Source organism: Plodia interpunctella, chromosome 8, assembly GCF_027563975.2.
Source record: "Plodia interpunctella isolate USDA-ARS_2022_Savannah chromosome 8, ilPloInte3.2, whole genome shotgun sequence".
NCBI classification, from domain to species: Eukaryota; Metazoa; Arthropoda; class Insecta; order Lepidoptera; family Pyralidae; genus Plodia; species Plodia interpunctella.
The window spans coordinates 154941-177030 of NC_071301.1; the positions used below are offsets into that span (position 1 = coordinate 154941).

Sequence of the window (22090 nt, forward strand, 5' to 3'; positions counted from 1 at the left end):
GCTGATGACATGGTGTTATTGAGTGCGTCCCCCTGTGGTCTGAAAAAGTTGTTGGCCATCTGTGAAGCTTACGCCAGTTCGCACGGATTGGTTTATAATGTGGACAAGAGTGAAGTCATGGTTTTTGAGTCCAGAGGCAGGAAGTCATTAGACATACCACCGGTCAAATTAAACGGTGTTTTAATGAGGCGAGTTGACAGTGTTAAATACCTGGGACACCATCTTGTTTCTGACCTCAAGGACAATGACGACATCGAAAGGGAGCGGAGGGCGCTGGCGGTGAGGGCTAATGTGATAGCTCGAAGATTTGCACGTTGCTCGAAGGAAGTGAAAGTTACACTCTTTCGAGCATATTGCACATCTTTTTATACATGTAGCCTATGGGCTACATACACGCAAAAATCATACAGCGCTCTTCGCGTCCAATATAACAACGCATTCAGGATGCTGATGGGGTTGCCTAGATCCTGTAGTGCATCAGGGATGTTTGCAGAAGCGAAAGTAGATTGCTTCTACGCTACTATGCGGAAGCGGTGTGCATCCCTGGTGCGCAGGATGCGGGCCAGCACCGACAGCATCCTGAGTATGGAGGCCAGCAGAATGGACTGTGTGTACATCGGTCGCTGTTGCGCAGTCTCACACGGAACTGGGCAGCAGTGACTGATGGATGTTTTTGTGTGTGTGTGTTTTGTTTTTTTTGTATTTGTATTTACTAACAATAGGTTAAGGTTTCATTGTTACTAACAAAAAAAAATGGACTTATGGTCTGAATAAACAAAAATTTTAAAATTTTTATTAATATAGTGATGTCTATTATTTGAATTAATGTTATTGACGATTGTATTAAGTATAGGTATCAAAGGAAAGCTAACCCTGCAGTCCAATCAGAGTCACTTATCTGTCACCTACCATACAAAAATTAAAATAGCAATTAGTTAAGCGTACAACTTTATTTTTTACATACTTTACCTACATAACTTATCTACATGTGAAATCTCAGTACAGTGTAAAAAAATAATAGAATAGAGTATCTGAGGTGAAGCTAATTGGAAGTGGCGAGTGGACCCGCCCTGGAATAGCCATAGACCGCTCCACATCCTCTCGTGCTTGTCATATATAAAGCCTTCGTAACTGATGGACAACAATATAATTCCCAAGATTTGACTATGACTTTACAACCTACCGCCTGCCTGATTAATACCCCTAACTGAGGCTGCGACCGGCTGCAATATCATAGCCAAATCTTTTCAATTTTAAGGTTTACTTTTACGCTGACCCTGGGCTTCACGGCGTCATAATCCCTAATGCAACCTGGAATACGCCAAGATGAGCGAGAGAGTTAAGCCAATTGGAAAGCTAAAAAGGTAAATTAATATCAAATCAATGAACAATTTTTTCTTGAAGGAATTCACACAAATATAATATTTTTCTTCGGACTTTCTATACAACGTTTTTTGACATTATCTCTCAGACGGCGTGGGAGTGTGGGATTGCACGGTGGCGTGTCGCGCGAGCCGCACGCTGGCGGCGTGCATGGAGGAGCGGCGCCGTCGCGGGCTCGCCGCGCCGCCCGACGCTAGCGACATGGATCGCAGACGCTCGTCTTCGGGCGGCGATTCTTCGCCTTGCTGCGACTCGGGAGGGGGTGACCCGCTTGATACACTGAGGAGTGGACCCTGCCAGATCATTGCATTAGAAATTAAATATGACGTAAAAAGTGCATGTGAGGTTTATTTTATGAAGACTTTTTTTTCCTTAAACTAAGTAAGTGGTTTTCTTACATCAGTGGAGGATCCTGAAAATCTTTCTAATTTGAAGTTTTTTGAATATACGAAATAATAATAGAAATTTCTCTTACTATGAGAAGATTAATTTTTTTATTATACTTTTTACATGTCATCGACGTACACGTAGTCCGTGTACGTCGATAACATGTAAAAAGACATGATGACATGACCTACATATTACTAAATAAATTCCATCCCCATCATGCAAGGCGAGTTGGAGTACGTCAAGTGGTTAGACAAAATCACAAAAAACGCTATTGTATTTGTTAGAGATACTAGCTATTATATTGTGTAACACCTATGATGACACTAGTGTAAGAAAATGTAAACAAATGATCGGAGTCGTTACCTGCAGCGGTTTCTCCAGCAAGTCGAAGCGGAAGACGAAGCGCAGCTCGGTCCAATATCGCTGCAGGAAGGTGGCGCCCGGCTCGCGCGTGCTTCGCGCCGCCGCCCAGGCCAGGTCCACGCACGACACCACGATGCCCAGCGCGCTGCCCACCACCAGCACTAGGAACAGACCCAGGAAATTCGCCATGCGGAGCTCCTCGTTGGCGTACTCTTCCGCCACCTGATTAAACCAATTTAATTTATCAAGATCAATTCACACCAGGATATCCCGAAGCTTATGGAGTTCTTTTTCAGAAATCCCTTCGAGTGAGTAGTTGAGTTGAATCGATGAAGATGCAACCAGTTTTCCTCATGGACCAACCTAAAATATTATATCCACTTGTCCCATGAAACTACTGCTCTCAGTTGTCCCGTTACAGAACAACTCAACAGGACTAGTGGAATAAGTAGACGGCAATTGTCCGAATTGATAAATTATGTTATGTGAAGGGAAAAGATGCATGTAATAAAGAATTGATGAATGTGGATGGACGGACAGGAAAAAGAAGCAAGGCTGAAAAGGAGATGGAAGGAACGGGTTAGAAAGTTAGAAATGATATTATTATGAAAGTAGAAGACACAGCAAGAAATACCTTTGATACTTAGTTATGCAAGGAAATAACATTATTATGCGTCAGAGTCAAATATTATTTTGTGCATTCACAAAAAAAAGATGATGATGCTAATCCAAACTATATAATTGGCGCAAAACCAAGGAATTTTTTATTTGTTTTATCAAAGCCTCCAAGTAAATTAACATTTTAACAACTTCTTGCAGTTGTCGATTATTGTAATAGTGAGATCCACTGACGACATAACAAGAATTAATGATTCAGAGTATAACACCCACGTCGCAGGCGCCACCGCCGTGCATCTCCTTCCACCACTTGTGCTTCATCTCACGCAGAATGCCCGCCTCCTGGAATCGGAGCAGCGCCAAGTTCAGCTCCTGGCGGTACGGGGAGTCTGCAAATTATACAATCCCTTAGTCCTCCAATGACAGGATCCATAAGAATCGTAACAAGTGACAATCTGTAAGCCTCTAGCCATCGCCTCTGGAAATAAGTGAGATTGGATGTGACGTTGGCCACGTATGTTATAGAAACAAGGGTTGTCTTAGTTAACGATAGGACGACTGATTGAGACGATGCCATGGTTGGGATTTAGTATTGTACTGAATTCATTACATTTATTTTCACGTATATCTAATCTACCTAATGACTCTAGTTACTGTAGTGTAGCTACAGTAACTAAACACTGCATAATCTCTCTCAATAGCCGCGGTAGTCTGGCAAGGTAAACTTACTCTTTTTCATAGCGAGACCGTAACCTTTGCTGTCTAGGAGGTTGCCCACCTGCGAAAGACAATATTATTATAGAATAAGCAAACTAATTGAGTACCAAACCAATTACTACTTACAACAAACCACTTGGATTTAAAGCAATTGCAGGGCCATTATTGCTATCAACTAGAGATGACATAAGAAATATGCTTATAACTCACTATACCAGGAACCATACCAAATTCTTCCTATTCTACACATCCCTGACGTGATAGTGTGACACACTCTCATCTTCATTGCTAATAATCTATGTCTATAAAAGAACAAGCGTGTTTTCTAACCAACGCCCAGCCTAAACCATAGAAGCTATAAACTCGACATTTGGGCAGTAGCTTTAGGTTATTACGTAGTGCTCAGATAAGAAAGGAATTTTCAAGGGGTAAAAAATGGGAGTAAAATTTGTATGAAAAATAACGAAAATTTTTACTGATCTACTTGAAAATTGGCATAAATGCTATGAAACAAAAATAGTGAAATCCGTGTTTCAGGATTTCTTAAAGTTTGACCTTTAGGGTAGTTAAATGAGGGTGAACCCTAGCGAAGCCAGGACGGGCTGCTAGTAACTCATAAAATAAAAAATAAAATTCCTTGTGTGGACTAGACAGTCGTGTAAAATAAAAGCCCTTACCATGGTGACGTTGCAGTTCCGCTCCACAGTGTACTCGATGGTGGTGGACTCCGCCAGGAACGCGTAGCTCTCGTTCAGCACCCTACAACACGACACTCTCGTCTACACGCGTGTGACTCGGCTAAGACGCGCCGGAGCTTAGGGTTTACCGGGTCTCTTAAACATTTCTGAGATTCGGCTGTTATTTTTGCCGGTGATCAACCTCTTTGGGAATGCTGTTGTCACCTATAAAACTTACTACAACAATTTGTGATAACTCTATGGCCGTTGAAAGAAGATCCAAAATCATGATCATCATATCGATTTCGTAATGAAATCAGTCATTTATTTATTATATCAAACATAGGTAATGTATGGTATGTTAATAGGTAGTATAGTAATAACTGTGTCATTTGGTATAAGTACAAATAGGTACTTACAACAACATAATGAAAAAAACAGGTCAAAATCGTTAGGTAAACGGTCAGGTGTAAAACGTTATTTTATAGAATCTGTTATATGTAGGTTTCCCTGTAATCTACAAATAATGAATAATATTTGGATTTTTTTCAAATTTTAGGCTCAGTAGTTTCGGAGATCAAGCCAACACCACACTGTTGCCGAACTCAGACACATGCCGACGCGAAAACGTGATCATTACTTTATTTTTATGAGAGCTCTTATTTACCGATAATATTTACTAATAAAAAAACCGGAATGCGCCAACATTTGGCAAACTGTTCGACGACAGTGTGGGAGAAAAACTACTAGCGCCAATTTTCCTCGAAATAATTTAATTTTAAATCACAGCGCCATCTATCTGATTTTTCCCAAATCAAGCAGTCAACGTTCCTCTCTTTTCATGAATTACATCGAAACTATTTTACAATAAAACAACTATGTTTGAGATCCTCACACAGATATAAAAACATTACCTGTGGATCCTTATAACTAGCCTTTTTATTTAATAAGTATGTCACAATAAGGCGCTGTGCACACGAAAGGGAAGCTGTATATTCAGCTGTATCTCTTACTTGTTAATCCCCTCGTTGTTCGAGTCCGGCATCCTGTGCTGGCGCATGTGTGCGAACATCTTTTTATACAACTCATTTTGAGAGTGCTGAAAATATAGAACATATTTATTCAGATGTAAGTATATTATATTATTTGATGGATGGTCTGTGTCAAAGAAAGCTTAATTAGGAAGCGAGTGTCGAATTAAGTGGCAAGTGATAAGTACATTGAAATGGAGGGTATTAACATACTATGTCAAAAGTATTGGGAATATATATATATAAAATATAAAATATGGAAGAGAAGAAGAATTGTTGAGCCAGAAGAATGTTTGACCTGGAAGAACGTATAAGTCGAGCCTCCATCTTTAGCACCGTAGGTGATGCCGATGTCGTTGTCGGCCAGCTCCTGCACGTTGTGGATGAGCTCGGTGGAGGACTTCATGGCCAGCAGCGTGGCCAGGTTCGCCGTGTACGAGCTGGTGATGATCAGCGCGAACAGCCACCACACGCTGGCCACCGCGCGCGTGCCGTACGCCCTACAACAACACTCACTACCTACATTTCATTGTCAATGATTAGTTGCCATCAATGTGAATGATAAATGTTTTCACATAAATAAATCATTGACAAATAGAGTTAACGAAAACGTTATCTCTCATTACACAATTAAATAAAATTGAGGTGTCTGTCTGTAATTTCAAAATAACTACATTATTTTAAATTGTATAAGAGTGTGACGCGGTTTACCCAATTACATCGAAACATATATTTTTTAGATTTTTTGACTATCTGTCGGTCTGTTAATTGAGGGCAATACATTGAATTATTTTTAGGTTCATATTTATACTTTATATATATATTTTTTTTTCCATAGCTTCCATGTAATTTATCCTTATTCCTTTTTTTACATTTTTTCCTAAGTCATATGTTTAATCCTATTGTTTGCTGTTGTTTGTTTTTGTTTGTTTCTGTTTCCGTACATATTAACTTGTTTATTTTGCCACCATACCTACTTTTGTACTTGGTTCCAGCTGAAAATCAGCGCCTTGGCTTGATACCTTGGCACCATGCTGAGCTGGTCGCCATTTCGGCTTACATATTTTATTCGATATATATTTGTTACTCTTTTGTATGTTTGGATTTTATGTGTTTGCCGAATAAATGATTTCTTTCTTTCTTTCTTTGTTTGTTCAGGTTAATCTCCGGAAGGGCTTATACAATTTTGATGGGATTTTCAGTGTAAAGTTGTTGGTTAGGTAGTTTTTATCTCAGAAATAGAAGTAAGGGCCCCGTGTCATTGATACGGCTGACACGGCTCAAAAACAAGTGTGGCTAAACATATGAAATTTAGCAAGAAGGTAGTAGACTAGCAAACATTCGTACCGGATACAAGTGTAAATTCAAATTCGAAATTCAAATCAAATTCAAATCATTTATTCAGAAATTAGACCTTCACAGGCAACCTTCTCGTCAATTTATATTTATAGTTATTTCTCACAAGCTACAAACTACTGGCATGCTTACGCAGACATGTAGCGGGAAACACCACTAACGAATGTTTTTTTAGAAATTCCACTTCATAGAGGGTGAAATAGGGTAAACCCCGAGTTTGTATGAAACATCATCATTTTTGTGATGTGTGAAGTGAAAATTACTTGAAATGTTAGGCTGTTGCACATGCTGTCTCTTTTTCCCATATCGTGTACGCATCGTGCAAACAAAGCGAACGTGCGGACGCAATGCCTTGGTACGTGCTTTATGTTTCATGGTGGCCCCCAGGTCGGTTCCTGTCCCATCTTGCTGATGTCACAGTGATTCCTGCTGAATATTGTAACTCAGAACTCACTCACTGTGCTTCAGTGCTCAACTCTATTATTTATTTTGCTTTTATTTATAACTTTGGTCTGTTAAAAATAAAATAAAAAATAAAAGTTACACAGGAGCGATCTCAGAGCCCTGCAGCAGCACAGCGCCCAAGTTGAACCACAGCGCGTTAGCCAGCGTGAACTGGTTCTCCAAAGCCTCGACCTCGTCGTGGCAGGGGTACGGGTTCTGCCACTCCTCGGGGCAGAGCCGCCCCACCACGTACAAGATCAGAGAGGTGCCGAGGTATGCGAAACCTAAGCACAGCCAAACCTGTAACGTGACTATATTTTTTTACAAATTCATCAAATAAACTTTAATATCTACTTATATGATTTGAAAATTTAATTTTAATTCTTTATAGGTAGGTATTAGTACTAGAAGTGAAAGATACAATGATTTTATTATACATTGCTTTGACCGCAACGTAATACCTACCTACTATCTAAAAAATAACTCATGCTTTTTCAGGTCTACAATTAAATTTATTTAAAAAAAAAAAATTAAAAAAAACTTGGAGCAAAAATAAATTTTTTGTATGCATGTAGGGTACTTATATAACGCGATAACTTTCGAACTGTTGGTCTGATTTTGAAATTTAAAAGGTATATAGGATCTGTCAATAGAATTTTAAAGTGATAAGTATGAAATAGTGACTATCAGCGATTTTGGCGATACAACCCGACTTGAGTGCACGTGTGTTGGCTGCCAAGTGAAAGTGATATGTGGGGTAAAGACCCTTAATGTTATTTGCGTATTTGTAGCAGATATAATATAGGGTGTATGACTATTCGGATAGATCCAAATGATCAAAAACCCCATATTCCGTTTCCCGTTCAGTTAAACATTATAACATATTTTCTTTTGTTTTACTTGTATATTTCACACGGTGGTTAGCATCACCTTTTAGCTTTTGAAAATACATTACTTATGTGTACGTGGAGTGAACCAATAAGTAATCCTCAATATCTGTATTACCGCATTGGAGAAGGGTAGCAGAAACGCGAAGAGCTCCGGCTCGGGCTCCTCGGCCTTGCGGAAGAGGATGGTGATGCCGAGGTTCATGAAGGGCGTCGTGAAGTCCACCACGGTCTCACGCTGCGCCGTGATCGTCAGGTCCGTGATGGCGAAGTCGATGTCCTGAGGGCGAAGTGCGGGTTTGCATTGCACTATCACTATCAATTTGATTCGAAGTGAGACGCAGCGAACCAATCACATTGCCGTGTGCTTGTTGTTGCGCGCTGGTTGTAGTGATAAGCGCGCTCGCTCTGTGATCAACATTGGTCGTCCATTGGATGGGTGACCAAAAATGTATTATCTTGAGCTCCTGCGTACTTTGGATGGCACGTTAACTCATTGATCCTGGTTACATTTGCAGTCGTTAAAAGCTCGCCAATCCGCAATGGGTCCGCGTGGTGGTTCATGTCCCATACTCCTTATCCGTCCATAAGGAAATCCTACGCCCCATCAGCGAGAACTTTATGATGGTTGACGATAAATGTTTATCTGTAGAACGTAAACAATACCGGATCCTTCATGAGCCGGCCCGTCATGCCGTTCCACTCGCCCGTATCCACATTAACGTCGCCGTACTTCCCGTCGAGCTGCTCCACGAACGTGTAGTTGAAATGCAGATGCTCGGCAAGCCGCTCGATCAGCTCGATGCAGAACCCTATACAAGTAAAATTAAAGTCTACTATAATAATGTTAATCATGGTATGGCAATGCGGATCAAACTAAAGGTCCCAGGTTCGAATCTCATTCGTGTGACATGAATTTGTATACCATTCTGACTCATGGATGCTATTTTTCATCGGCCACCACTCACACCGGCGAATGAAAAAAATCTTGAGAGAAACTGCACTCTAGTCACAGATATAGAGCAGTGTTGTTATTACCTTCATAACGATCATTCCCGGACAGTCTCTCCGTCGACTCCTTTACCATAACGTACGGAGCATTCTGTGAAGAAAAGAGGAAATACTGCTCATTTTGTGGTGCATGTCTAAAGGTTTGGCTTGTGATCCTGTCGAAGTCGTATTAGGTAACTGAGGAATATATAGCCTCAGCAGCTGATGCAAAAATAGCATTCCCAAAAATAAATGACGTAACGCAGGCGGTTGGTTGAAAAATAACAGCAATTTTCAAAATAGGTTTATTTTTTTACGCTGACTCAGAGTTTCACAGCTAGTTAACACATTAGAAATAAAAAAAGAGAAAAAGAATGTGTGATGCATATATAATATTCAGGAAGATAATTACAACAGCAATGAGCACGGTGAAAGTGCGGTTCTCCATGGAGTCAGCAGGGACGTCGGGCACGACCTGCGGCCCGCGCTGCCATGCGACGCCCGCGCGCGGCGCCCACACGCCCGCGCGCTGCAGCCCGCCGCCGCGCGCCAGCTCGGCCACGCCCAGCTGCACGGAGCGGCGCCCGCCGTCCGTCTCCCAGGACGCGCCGCCGCCGCTCACGCAAATTGACGAGTTCCATTCCTCCTGTATGTACACACAACAACGAATCAATTGATAATCATAGTAAATCCTTCTGACATGATAAGACCAAATGTAAGTTGAAACAAATCTATATATAAGGTCCTTACATATGAAATTAGCGTTTTGTTGTACTGGCCACTTTAATCACAAATTTCTCCTCTTTGGTTAGGAATTCCAAATTTATACAGCTATTTTACACATGTATTTGTGTTTCGTTAACCGTCATTATTTTTTTTTTCTTCTGATTTTTCTGTTTGCGTCACTCAGTTTACAAAATGAAAAACTTGAAATATCGCGTTATTTACGAGTACGGGTTCCACCCTGGCACCAGTGCTGCAGAAACGGCTCGAAGGGTTGATTATGTGTATGGCGGTCGTGTCGCAAAAGAAAACACAGTTCGTTTTTGGTTCCAACGTTTTCGTTCTGGAAATTTCGACCTGCAGAACAAGCCCCGTGGACAGGCTTTGGTGTTAGTGATAAAACTATTTTAATCCACTTGAAGCTAATTGGGAAGATTAAGAAACTTGAAAGGACCTCACGAATTGAGTGAAGCAAACCAGCTAATGCGTATCGACTACTGCGATACATTACTTAACCAACACAATAATGAAGGGTTTTCAAATCAAATCATTACCTGTGATGAAAAGTAGATTCCCTACGATAATCGAAAATGCTCATCGCAATGGCTGGACCCTGGCCAGCCAGCCAAATCCTGCCCCAAGCGAAAATTGACCCAAAAAAAGTTACTCAATTAGTCTTACTTAGTCCACCAAACACTGTAAGCGTTTGCTGGACTAGTGCCGGTGTCGTTCATTACAGTTTTCTCAAATCTGGCCAGACGATTATGGCAGACGTCTATTGTCAGCAATTGCAAACTATGATGGAAAAGCTAGCTCCTAAACAACCGAGGCTGGTCAATCGCTCCACGCCACTGCTGCTTCACGACAACGCTAGCACTGCACAACAGACGGCTACCAAATTAGAGAGTTTCAATTGGAATGTCTAAGACATCCACCGTACTCCCCGGACCTTGCTCCAACAGATTACTATTTTTTTCGAAATTTGGATTACTTCTTCCAAAGGAAAAAATTCAACTCCGATAGGGCAGTCCAAACCGCCTTCAAGGATTTTATTGATTCCCGTCCGAATGGTTTTTTTTAGTAAAGGGATCAATGAACTACCTATGAGATGGCAAAAGTGCATAGATAATAATGGTTCTTACTTTGAGTAAGTAATATATAAAACTCTTGCGTTACTGAGTGACTGACTGACTGACAGATAACGTACAGCCGAAACTACTGGGCGTAGGAAGCTGAAATTTAGCATGTAGGTTCCCTGGCGTAATACCCCCACCTACAAGTGAGCACTAAGAGAGGATTTTTAGAAATTCCACCCCCAAAAGGGATGAAATACTTTTATATGAAAGTTCTACACTGTTGAAGTTGTTACTTAAAATTTTGAATTTTAGTTGTTTACAACAAGTTAATGAATACGTGTTTAAGATTTTTCTGAAAATTAACCCTCAACCCCTTCAAAATAGGGGTAAAAGATTGTATGGGACTGAATACTATTTTCAAGATAAAAAACTGAAAATCGGTAAACATACTATTTGTAGTAAATTACACCCACACCAATAAATAACTTGAAATGTAGCAGGTAAGAGGAAGAAGAAGAAAATATACTAATGCATTATCTATTTTTTGAACATTGCATCTCAAGGGGAATGAAGTAGGGGTGAAAATTTATATGAAACTACTGTTTGCGGTTAATAAAAAATCTGGACGTAATACGTCGTGGAAAACAGGACGGCACGCGTTTCAGAAAGCGGGAGTGGGAGAAATGGCACGGAGACACGTAGTGGAAAATGGGCGAGGCAAGTAGTGGGAAACGGGGCGCGACACATTGCGAAAAACGTGATGTGAATATGTGGAAAACGGTACGGGCCCTGCATGGAAGGATTGGACAAGTTGCGGGACGAGATGCGTAGTGGGAAACAGGATATTAAACTAAAGATGGGAAAAAATACGAATTTGAATCATATATGTTCACCGGTAACATAATACGTGATAAAAGAATAACATGAAGATGAGATTGTACTATGAAAAGTCTAATTTCTGAATAAATACTTTGATTTTGACTACAAGGCAAGGTAAGTTTAGTGTCTGCTGTGCTGTATTGAAATTATTATTATTTATTCAGTTGAGATGAATTATACATTGAGAGTACTGATAGTAGGTACCTATGTACGCACTGAATGCACCCAATAATCCTAACGATGCCACTCTTTAATCATTATTCAACAATATACGTCGTCTGAGATTTATAAAATAATAGTCATATTACAGCGACCTTAGTCAAACGTATCCCAAAAACACTTACCGATCGAATATAATTAATGAGCGAGCCGGCGTGAAAGGCGCCGCGGCCCCTGTCGCAGTCAGCTGACAGCGCACCAGGCAAGCCCAGGTGCTCCATGGCCGCGCCCAGTAGCGTTGCAGCGTCGTAGGCCAGCACCAGAGCCGTGGGGGGCGCCATCATCACCCTCCCCGCCTCGACTGAGATGTCCGCGGAGTCCGCGAAACGGGACAAGTATGCAGTCTTCCAGTTGCTCATCATTGTCTTCATGCCCTCAGATTCCAGGTCGAACAGCTGAAATGCTGTTTAAAATTTTTTGAAACCTCTCATCTGATGCATCGTAAGATCGTAATATGGTCGGTATACCGATATAGATGGGTTATTGACCCTCGTAATTTATCCGAATAAAATGTATCTAATGTATGTATGTATGTTATGGTTATAAATATAAGGTACTTCACACCAAATTTAAGTAGTATTTAGAGATTTGCTGGAGCTTTTGGAGGAGAGATTAGTTGGATTGCTTCTCTAAAACGTTAAAAGTACAAATATTAGCCAAAGCCAGTAATTCTGGTGCAAATGTATTGAATAGACTGACTGGTGATATTAGCCCCGCCGTGGCTGTAGGGTTCCAACGGCTGCGTGTGGAGGTCCAGCGTGAGCAGGATGTAGGAGTGGCTGTCAGCCAGCAGGCCCGCGCGCTGCGCCGCGTCAAGCACCCGCGTGCAGCACTCCGCGCTGCACCACACGATGAAGTTCCTCTCGCCTGACTTCTTCAGCAGGAGTAACAGGTTCCTGACAATTTTATGATCACTGGCATCGTTGTACTTAATGTGTACTGCTCTGCTAGTCAGCAAGTCGGCAATATACTCAGTCAATGGACAACAACTATAGGAGTATGCAACTCCTGCAGTTGTTGTCTATTGAGTGACCGTTTTCCATCAGGTGGGCGTGTCCTTGTTTGCCTAACTAGTACACTGGTAAATGGTTTAAAACTACTAAAAAATCATCATCATCAATTAATCTCAAGATTGGATTTTAGTGAACGAAGGTGTTACTTAGATTTGTAATCTGGTCAGGGTCTCAGGAGCTCTTCAATGAAGTTGCCTTTATTGTATTTATGATTGAAACTTTATTGCGGAACTTTACAACTAATATAAAAGAAAAGAATTAATTAACATTAATTGTGGGATACATGAACAGTGGGAAAAGCCGTGTCGTTGTGTCTAGTCAAAAAAAAAAAACGCAGTCCCCTCTTCAAGATAGACGCGTCATCATCCCCTCTCGCAGCGCACTCCACACTTGCCGCGCGAGTGCTGGTGATGTCCTCTGTCCTGCGAGTTGCGGTAACTCCGACATAGATGGCGTTAACAGAAGGGTTTCCCCTACGAACAAAGCTAGTACTCACGGTGTAGCAGATGTTACCTGAGTAGTGCCTCTTCTTGTGGCGGCGGCAGCATACGCGGGAGCAGGGCCAGGGTCTTGCTGTCGGGAGCGATCAGGGATGCGCCGGACGCGCTGCCTTCGTGGAGGAACACCGCGCGGCGCCAGCCCTTAGCCTCACATAGCTCAGAACACACCTACACATTCAATGTTTGTACATATTTAAACGAAATTCACGGGCGAACTAATAAAGTTATCTTTTTTCATTTCAATAAAACATATTCTCACGTCTCTGTCAGAGAGGTACAGGTCAGAGGAAAGTGATGTACGCGAAAAGAGGCCTTTGCTCAAAAAAAGGCTGAAATGATGATGATGAGATTGGCACGACTGTTTCCCAGGGCTAGGCAGAAGCTATTGACATTTCCACTTCCTGCAATCCATAAATCCCTCTTCCTTCGTCTACGCACTCATCGCTCACTTCACATATGCTCGCCGGTTATAGGCGCATTTTGAGAAGATCTACATGGTCTACGATCTACGCAACGAGATCGCAATGGACCTAAAAGCTCATAAAGTACCTGTGCAAGTACAGTGGAGTGCGGATGCATAGCGAGCGCGTCCCCGCTGCTGTTGGGCGCGTCATCAAGCAGCAAGGTCGGCAAACCTGCGCGTGCGCCGGCTTCAGAGCCCAGCGCCGCAGACAAGGCGCCGCCGCCTATAGCCACGCCCACTGCTCCCGCGCGCGCCTTCAAACATTATTGTAATATTTTTAAATGATTATCTGTCCCATATTGGTGGAATGTTATCGCTATCTCTCTTCCTGTGAAGATTGTAAAAGTTAATCAAAAGAAAGGGCTACACTCTCCTTGGCCTTCATAATGGGCAACTTTGTCTCTATCTGTAATATTTATCTCCACCCTAGAGCGAAAAAGGAGCAAAATGTAGTGTCAGCTGCCTCTCCTGTATAATGGAGAGGTCTATGCACTAGCATCACACACTACTAGGCTAGCATAACTTTTACCGACACCTGGATAGCATCAGGTAAACTTTGCCTTCGAATTTCGCGTAGGTATGAAGTAAAGGTGTGATATTTATTGTAGGTACCATAGGTTTATATGTAGTGTATAACTCCACTTCCACATGAAGACCTGAGTTCGATTTCCAGTCCGAGAATGTGTTTGTGCTTATTCCATGTTTGCATCCATGGGAACCACGAACTGTACTATGTACCTGAGCGCAGACATGTGCAGGCACGGCGAGCGGCTCGTCGGGCTCAACTGGCGGCGCAGGGGGCGCGGGGGACCCGCGCGCGCCCAGCGCCGCCGCCACCGCCGCCGCCAGCTGCTGTCCGCGGACGGGGTCCGGCTCTGTCACACCTACGAAATCAATTGGATCAGGTAGCTGGTTGCTGCAATAGCATTCCCAAGAAGGGTTGCCGTTAAACAGGCGGCTGGTTGTAATAATCAAATTTTCAAAAATTAAGGTTATTATTACGCTGTTGCCCCCTGGAGGCGTCATAGAACGCAACCAGTTAACCTACATGCGGAGATGAGAGAAATCAAATCTAATTTAAAAATTCTGAGTTCCTCTCTATTATATATAATGGCCTAGTAGTCGCTTTCCAATGGGAACAAAAGTTTTCCCAAGATTTTTTTTTTAATTTATTGCACAAAATTACAAAAACAGTATTTGTACAAAAGGTGGACTTAACGCCATTTCTATCAAACGAATGCACTACTCTCTACCCTGTTGTTAGAAAAAAAGGCTTCATAGGTATCGGTTTTCAAATCTGGTTAAACATTTAAAACAGGTAAGTAAATAACGTTATTTTTATCAACAAGTACACCCAATTCTGAAGATTACAAAGGGAAGTTATGGAAAATTCTGCAGAAAACTGTTGTGATGAAAAGAAGAATAAGGTTATATCTTAACTACCTATTTGATTCACTTCAATCACTACATTTATTAATTTATTATGATTACAGACTCAAACATAATAGACATGTACTAACCAATAAATATTTCAGTCTGTGCGGCCACACTCGCGCCACAAATCAACAAAACAAGGCGCGCGGGCGCCGACATCGCGGCGGACTGTCGCGCGCTTGCGCAGGCGCGTGGCCCGCTTTGCGAGCTATTTTCAGCCCGTGACGTAACACAATATTTAGTCGTCTGCGAAAATTTAGAACTAGGTGTTGCTCGCAGCTTCGCCCGCGGTAGCCTATGTTTGATCCCGGATAATAAACTATTATCTATTCAAACAAGCGAAAGCAGACACACAGAAAGACAAACAGATTTTCGCATTTATTATATTAGCATGAATCCTCTTATTCTTAAAATTTTGCAAAGCTAGATCCTAATAAATAATTAAATTTTGAGACAGGAGACTATTTGTACCACTCATGCTACCAAATTTAGTTTGCCTACCTCCGTAGTGGTCGTCATGCGGCCGGACTGCTGCACTGGAGGTCACGGCTTAAATCCCCGGTCCGGTCAAGATGGAAAATGATATTTTTCAAATTAACCTGCCCGGGCTTTAGCTGTTTGTTTGTATAGCATATAACACATATATATACGAGTATATATATGTGTTATAGAATATAGTATTTTTGAGTTCAAATCGCGAACTTACCTTGGGGCAAACTTAAACTGTGTCACTTGTCCATAGGATATTTATTATTTACTAGCTTTTGCCCGCGTGAATTTCATAGAAAAATCTCAGTATTTTGTTTTATCGCGTACTCTGTAAGATTATATACGATATTTCAGAATCTATTAATCCAATTTATGTGCTGTAAAAGACAAAATTTATCTTCGTAAAATTCTCTTGATAATGAAATAATCTCAATACTTACTAAATACTTTTAAAAAGTGCCTGTGAAGGCCTAATTTCTGAATAAATGATTTGATTGATTTTAATTTTGATTTAAGGATTAACATGCTTGTGTAATTATAATAATTGTAAACATGCACCCTTTAATTTACAATGTCTTTTTACATATAAAACGCTTACCTCTTTATAATATTAGTATGATTTGTGTGAGAAACCATAGCGTGATTTAGAGATTTAAAAGTTATAGTGGCGCCATCTAGTGATTCATTTCGGAAGTAAAATATATACCTATATCATTTTGCCTAAGCGAAACCATAGTGCGTTTTAAAAGTCTTGGTGGCGCCATCTCTTATCGTTTTGTTCAAAACTAAAATACAACAAAAATAATACCTTCTATTATATCTATAGGAACCTGACTATTTACCGGGATGAAATGTATCTAATTTTCCTACAGAACCCACCTCATTTTCCGGGATGAAATGTCAATAAAATGTTAACTCGGGATTCCGAGGCATATTTTATTCATAATTAGTTTTTCAATTATCCTACGGGAACCAGACCATTTACTGGGATAAAATGTATCTAAGATGTTAACCCGGTATATAAGGTAACTACATCCCCAATTTCAAGCAAATCGGTCCAGTAGATTTCGATTGATGCGCCTTCAGACAGACAGACAAAAATTTCCAAAACTATATTTTCGTCATCTATATCAATAACTAAATATGTTCCATGAAGAATAAAAAAAAAATCCAATGTACAAATTTGGCCTCTCTTCAATTTCATTATATGTATTGATGATGATTGATATTGATGATATAGTGCATGGAAATGTATTGTGTTTGATCAGGCAAAGGACAAGGAAAATAGAAAAAACGACACACTTAGAATCGTCTATAATTAAAAACTTATCAGTCTATGTTCGAGTAATTCGCAGGGCGTTCAGTCTTGGTCTGGATCAGACTATCTGCAGTCGGCCGTTCTTGTAGATCGTCTTCAAGGAGGGAGGATCGCTGTTCCTGCTACCGTATCTGAAATAAATTACAAGTTCAAGTTTTAGCAGTAATTACATCTAAAAACATCTTTTTTGGGTTCCTTACAGCAAAAGGTACCATACAGAACCCATATTTAGCTTGTATCGTTGATTTAGATGTAATTGTACATTGCAGTTCATCGCACTAATATTACTCATAAATGTGACATATTCATAAATATTTTTTTATTTTCGGCGATTGTTTACTTTTCTTAACACAGCTACACAATTCATATAATTTCCAATACAATAGATCTTAGTTTGTAAACGAATTAATTGTACTATTGATGATCATTATTAAATATAAAAAAAGAGAATTACAAAAGGGATCTGCGGCTGTCGGTGTCGACGCTCCGCCGCCGCGAGCGTGCCGAGCGCAGCGGGGCGAGCGCGACGAGCGCGGCGAGCGCGACGCCGAGCAGCTGGAGCGCGACGGTCGCCACGGCCAGCGCCGCTGCGCAGTACGCGTTGCGGGGCAAGTCTTCAGACGCTTCCTGGAGGGGAAAATGAAACTTCATCTTACAAATTAGCCATTTGACATTAGTCGCCCTAGTCAAGTCATCTCCGTCGTCTTATCAAATGAGGAGTAGCAATTTGGATTGAGTATCATCGACGATATTTCACGCAAAGATTACAATGTAGGTATACTGCCTGCGAAGTCTGCTAATTATTTAAAAACTAAGAATTTGATGTGCCGCCATCAGGTTCTTTCGGCTTTTTTCTCAGTAGGTAGTAATAAATCCGAAATGCTACTTAGTTTATTCTAAACATGAACTAAATTTGACGTGAAAATATACCTGTTAAGGTCTAATATCTGGATAAAATTTTGATATGGAGTTGACTTACATCAATAAGTTGATGCACCTTCTCAGGCAGGGGATGCCACCGCGCCAGCATAGCCAGCAGCGCGCGCAGGTCGTCGCGAGCGGCGACCAGCTCCTGCAGCCGCTGGGCTTGCTCCGATTGCAGCCACTCTGCCGCGCGGCGACCCACCCACCACGCCGCGACCACCTCGCCCACCAATAATGCGATCATGCATATTGCGTACTGATATATCAACAACATATGTTACTTAGGTTTACCTCAATACCAGAATCTAAGAAAAGAGGAAGCAAGAAGGGCTCTAGGAAGACAAAGTTACTTCAGGCAATAAAAGAACAACTCTTATCCAAAAGAATTGAACCGATCTATGACACTCAAAATTATAATAACAAACTAAGCAAGCTCATTGTGCACCTTTTTAGTGTAGGTACCATATTTTAAAAATGTCTACTGCCTACTTCCAAAACGCAGGTGAAGAAGAAACGACGCGACAAACTTCACCGCAGCCTTTTCGTCAATTAGCAATCATGGGTCTTAATCCTAACCTTAACTAAATTATAAAAGCCAAAGTAAATTTGTTTATCTGTTTGTTTGGTACATACTTAACCAATCTTCATAGTTTGATGTAGGGAGAAGGACATACCTTTCACCCCAGAAAAATAAATATTCCCGTGGGAAGTCCACGCGGGCATAATCTAGTTATATATACTTTTATATATAATTATAAAGGCATATATATTTTTATATATAATTATAAAGTTATAATATAATCTCCAAACACAAGTATTTTATACTTAAATGGAGGACCCAATCATATATGAGCTATTGTAAAAAAGAGTCTAATAAAGATATATTATTATTATTATATTATAATCGAAATAAATGTGAAAACCGATACCAACCGTCAACATCAGCACTCGCCTGAGCGCCGACTCGCGGAGCGAGAGCGCGGCCGCCGCGAGGTGCGCCAATACCAGCAGCGCCAGCGGCGCGGCCAGCAGCAGCGCGCCCAGCACGCGGTACTCCAGCGGCAGCAGCTCGCGCACCACGATGTACGTGCTCGGGTCCCACTTCAGCCGGGCCGCCGTCGCCATCCCACCGCCCACTATCACCTGACAAATATGGCCATATCACCTGTCCCTCCCTATGTATGCCTTATGCCCTATGTATATTTAAAAGTAACCAACGGAATTTCATTATTTTTTAATAGAGTGATTCTACAGGAAGGTTTTTAGGTATACATGCATAATAGCCGCGAGTGCGAATGCATATAAGAGTGCGAAGCCGGGGCTCGTTGCTAGTATAACATAATTTCTGAGGAACTAAGTCATCTCAATCAATTTATCAAAAGCTATTTGTAATACATTTTTAAAAAGTTTAAAATCGATTTTTTAATTCCTAAATAAATAACGTATTTACAAAGTAGTTAAAATAAACATTCATAGCCAATTTTATCTTAAAATCGTGAAAGATATCTTTTCTTTCGATTCATGATTAATGAAAATACAAGAATTGATAAGAAAACTGTAACATTATGAATAAAACAAGGACAAGTCAAGCGATAACTAGGTTTTGTCTGTGTCATGAGGAAACAAATGAAAGTACTTCGTATTGCTCTAATGTAAACGTGGCCTACTACGAACTAACTATTTATAACTCTGAAATATAAGTAATCGAAGTAGATTACGAGTCATTCGACTAGAAGTGAAAAGTCGAAACTAGACAATGATATTATATAGGACTTGCCGACCAACCGCGACTTATCCCAATGTGTAAAGCGGGCTTTACATTTGGGAAGCAAAATAACTACCCACCTGCGGTGAGTCAGTCTGATAGGATTGATAATACTCGATAATCCATGGCCTGTATCCACAGACCATATCCTACATACACAATAGTTGTATGTAAGTGAAGTTCATACAAACACTGTAACTCACCATCAACAAGAGGTTGACGTGGGGCAGCAGGGCCGCCGCCGCGCGTGCGCTGCACATCCCACAATTCGGGGAATTGAACTCTTGAACAATTTAAAATTTAACCTCTTGACTGAGAGTCAAGAATTAGTCACACAATTTCCAAAGGCCTAGGCCACCTCAAATCAATTTGGTATAAAATATCTCTGATCTTTTAATTTATCACTTTCAATGAAGACTAATTCCATCTTAATAAATTCTAAGATTACATTCAGGTTACAGAGATAATTTAAAAGTCCTGTTTTGATGCAGTTGGTGAATTTTCCTCCCTTACACACACTAACACTAAGTAACACTTGTTCGCGTCATAAAACGTCACATCCGTATTTTTTTAAATGCATTTTCAAAACTGTAAAGTGCGATGCGCAGGCGGCTGCGTGAGACTATGTTTGTGTACTTGTCCGGATTAGATAAGTTATCGGAGCCGCCACTATCAACACGATTACCGACCAAATGATATCGCTCCCGCCTCTTCCAAACTTTTAATTTTGTGAAACACCGCCTGAAGCGGGAGCTCGCACGTGAATGTCCTATGTTGTGCGATAATACTTATTCGCTTAGTTTCACAGAATTGTAAAGCAAATAGAAGTGCCTCGTGATATCTTTCATGACTCTATAAACCATCAGTCGCTTTGACAATCACTAAGCATAAGTAATTGATACTAAGTGTTAATAAATGGATAATTCAAATACCGACGGAAATTAAATTTGAGAATCCATTGTGGAACAAGAGTTCCACAATGGATTCTCAAATGCGACTTATGTTCGGCGAAGAATAAATAAAGCGACTTCACACTTGTACCCCACGGAACCAACATAATTACGGCTTCAACATTGATTGCAGAAGATAAGACATCATTTATTACCTTTATTACTTTAATAAAAGTCCAGATAACAACAATTTATCGCAATAATTTGCTGATGTTTACAGAAATTAATTTCATTAAATTGAAATGAAATGAAAGAGATTGATACCCAACTAGTAAAACATGGTTGGAGGAATATCCTACCACGAGTAATATTATAAATGCGAGAGTTTGTGTGGATGTATGTGTGTAAGTTTGTTACTCTCACACCATATCAATCAAATTTGGTACAAGGGTAGAATATAACCTACAATTAACACATATAGGAAACTAACACTTTTAGCCCGAAATTCCCGGGATTAGCATAACGAGTTGAACATACTGAAAAATAAGCTTAAATTCTATGGTGTCACTGGAGCGGTCCTTGATGTACTATCTTCTTACTTAGACAATAGAACTCAGAAAGTAGAAATTAATAGAGCAGTCTCTAACAGCGCTCCTGTGTACATGGGCGTGCCTCAAGGCTCCATTATTGGTCCTTTTCTATTTCTAGTTTATATAAATGATCTTCCTTGTCTTGCCCAAGTAAGTTCTCTCTTTGAAACGCACCCCAACTTGATATTCCTTTAATAGTTAATGGTAAAGTATTAGAATGGGTACACAGTGCCAAGTTCTTGGGCATTACTGTGGATAGTAAGTTTAAGTGGGATAAACATATTGAAATTACGGCCAAAAAACTTAGTTCGGCAGCTTTTGCAGTGAGAAGGATCAGACAGTGTACAAACATCGAAACAGCTAGGCTCGTGTACTACAGCTACATTCATAGCATAATGTCTTACAGATTATTGTTATGGGGTAATGCAGCTGATATAAAAAAAAATTGTTTTACAGATACGAGCAATTCGTTTTATTTATGGGCTTAAGCCACGGGATTCCTTGCGAGAATTATTCAAATCGATAAATATTATGACTGTTGCATCTCAGTACATCTTCGACGTACTTATTTTTGTTAAATCTAATTTACACCTGTATAAAACATTGAGCGATGTTAACAGTGTAAACACTCGTAATAGGCATAAACTTTGTATGAACAGATTCCGACTTAAAAAGGTTAGGCGGTCTTTCGTGGGTCAAAGTGTAAAATTGTTGAATAAACTCCCTGTAGAGGCTATTAACTTGCCAATGCCAAAATTTAAATCATATATTAAAAATGCTTTAATGGCTAATGCTTATTACACAATTAGCGACTATTTAAATGATAAAAAACCTTGGACCCTTCCTAAAACTTCCACCTCTCACACTTAATCTTACTTTTTTATTATTATTTATATATTTTCTTGACATGTTTATTACATATATTTTGACATTTACTTGTAAAACATATAC

At 40.5% G+C, this 22090-nt stretch overlaps 3 protein-coding genes across 3 annotated transcripts; 1 reads left to right on the plus strand and 2 right to left on the minus strand.

Annotated features, from left to right (window-relative positions):
• Positions 1 to 9: 9 nt before the first annotated feature.
• On the plus strand, positions 10 to 660 carry LOC128672155 (uncharacterized). Its single transcript, XM_053749102.1, has one exon. The coding sequence runs from the start codon at positions 10 to 12 to the stop codon at positions 658 to 660; it is 651 nt and encodes a 216-aa protein (XP_053605077.1).
• Positions 661 to 931: 271 nt separating this feature from the next.
• On the minus strand, positions 932 to 15349 carry LOC128671805 (glutamate receptor ionotropic, kainate 2-like). The gene is made up of 18 exons (XM_053748574.1): positions 15250 to 15349; positions 14468 to 14613; positions 13816 to 13983; positions 13280 to 13434; positions 12453 to 12649; positions 11879 to 12156; positions 9269 to 9502; positions 8905 to 8968; positions 8533 to 8678; positions 7985 to 8146; positions 7080 to 7279; positions 5478 to 5679; positions 5162 to 5247; positions 4149 to 4230; positions 3484 to 3532; positions 3028 to 3143; positions 2137 to 2358; positions 932 to 1676 (listed from the first exon to the last, which is right to left on the minus strand). Exons 1-18 carry the CDS (start codon positions 15320 to 15322, stop codon positions 1461 to 1463), a joined length of 2796 nt encoding a protein of 931 aa, XP_053604549.1. The 5' UTR covers positions 15323 to 15349; the 3' UTR covers positions 932 to 1460.
• A 1602-nt stretch (positions 15350 to 16951) lies between these two features.
• Positions 16952 to 20530, minus strand: LOC128672047 (uncharacterized). Its single transcript, XM_053748939.2, has 5 exons — positions 19863 to 20530; positions 18828 to 19037; positions 17950 to 18150; positions 17425 to 17597; positions 16952 to 17101 (listed from the first exon to the last, which is right to left on the minus strand). The coding sequence occupies exons 1-5, from the start codon at positions 19917 to 19919 to the stop codon at positions 17029 to 17031; spliced, it is 714 nt and encodes a 237-aa protein (XP_053604914.1). The 5' UTR covers positions 19920 to 20530; the 3' UTR covers positions 16952 to 17028.
• Between the last annotated feature and the right edge of the window lie 1560 nt (positions 20531 to 22090).

Bases quoted from the DNA above. Each gene is read 5' to 3' on its own strand.
- LOC128672047 (XM_053748939.2), bottom strand. From the start codon at position 19,919: ATGTGCAGCGCACGCGCGGCGGCGGCCCTGCTGCCCCACGTCAACCTC. The intron at 18,151-18,827 runs GTTGGTATCGGT...TTGATATATCAG, and splicing joins GGCGAGTGCTGATGTTGACG to TACGCAATATGCATGATCGC. The intron at 17,102-17,424 runs GTAATTCTCTTT...AATTTATTTCAG, and splicing joins GACAGCCGCAGATCCCTTTT to ATACGGTAGCAGGAACAGCG.
- LOC128672155 (XM_053749102.1), top strand. From the start codon at position 10: ATGGTGTTATTGAGTGCGTCCCCCTGTGGTCTGAAAAAGTTGTTGGCC.
- LOC128671805 (XM_053748574.1), bottom strand. From the start codon at position 15,322: ATGTCGGCGCCCGCGCGCCTTGTTTTGTTGATTTGTGGCGCGAGTGTG. The intron at 9,503-11,878 runs GTAAGTGTTTTT...GTGTACATACAG, and splicing joins TCATTAATTATATTCGATCG to GAGGAATGGAACTCGTCAAT. The intron at 3,144-3,483 runs GTAAGTTTACCT...TATAATTTGCAG, and splicing joins CGGTCTCGCTATGAAAAAGA to ACTCCCCGTACCGCCAGGAG.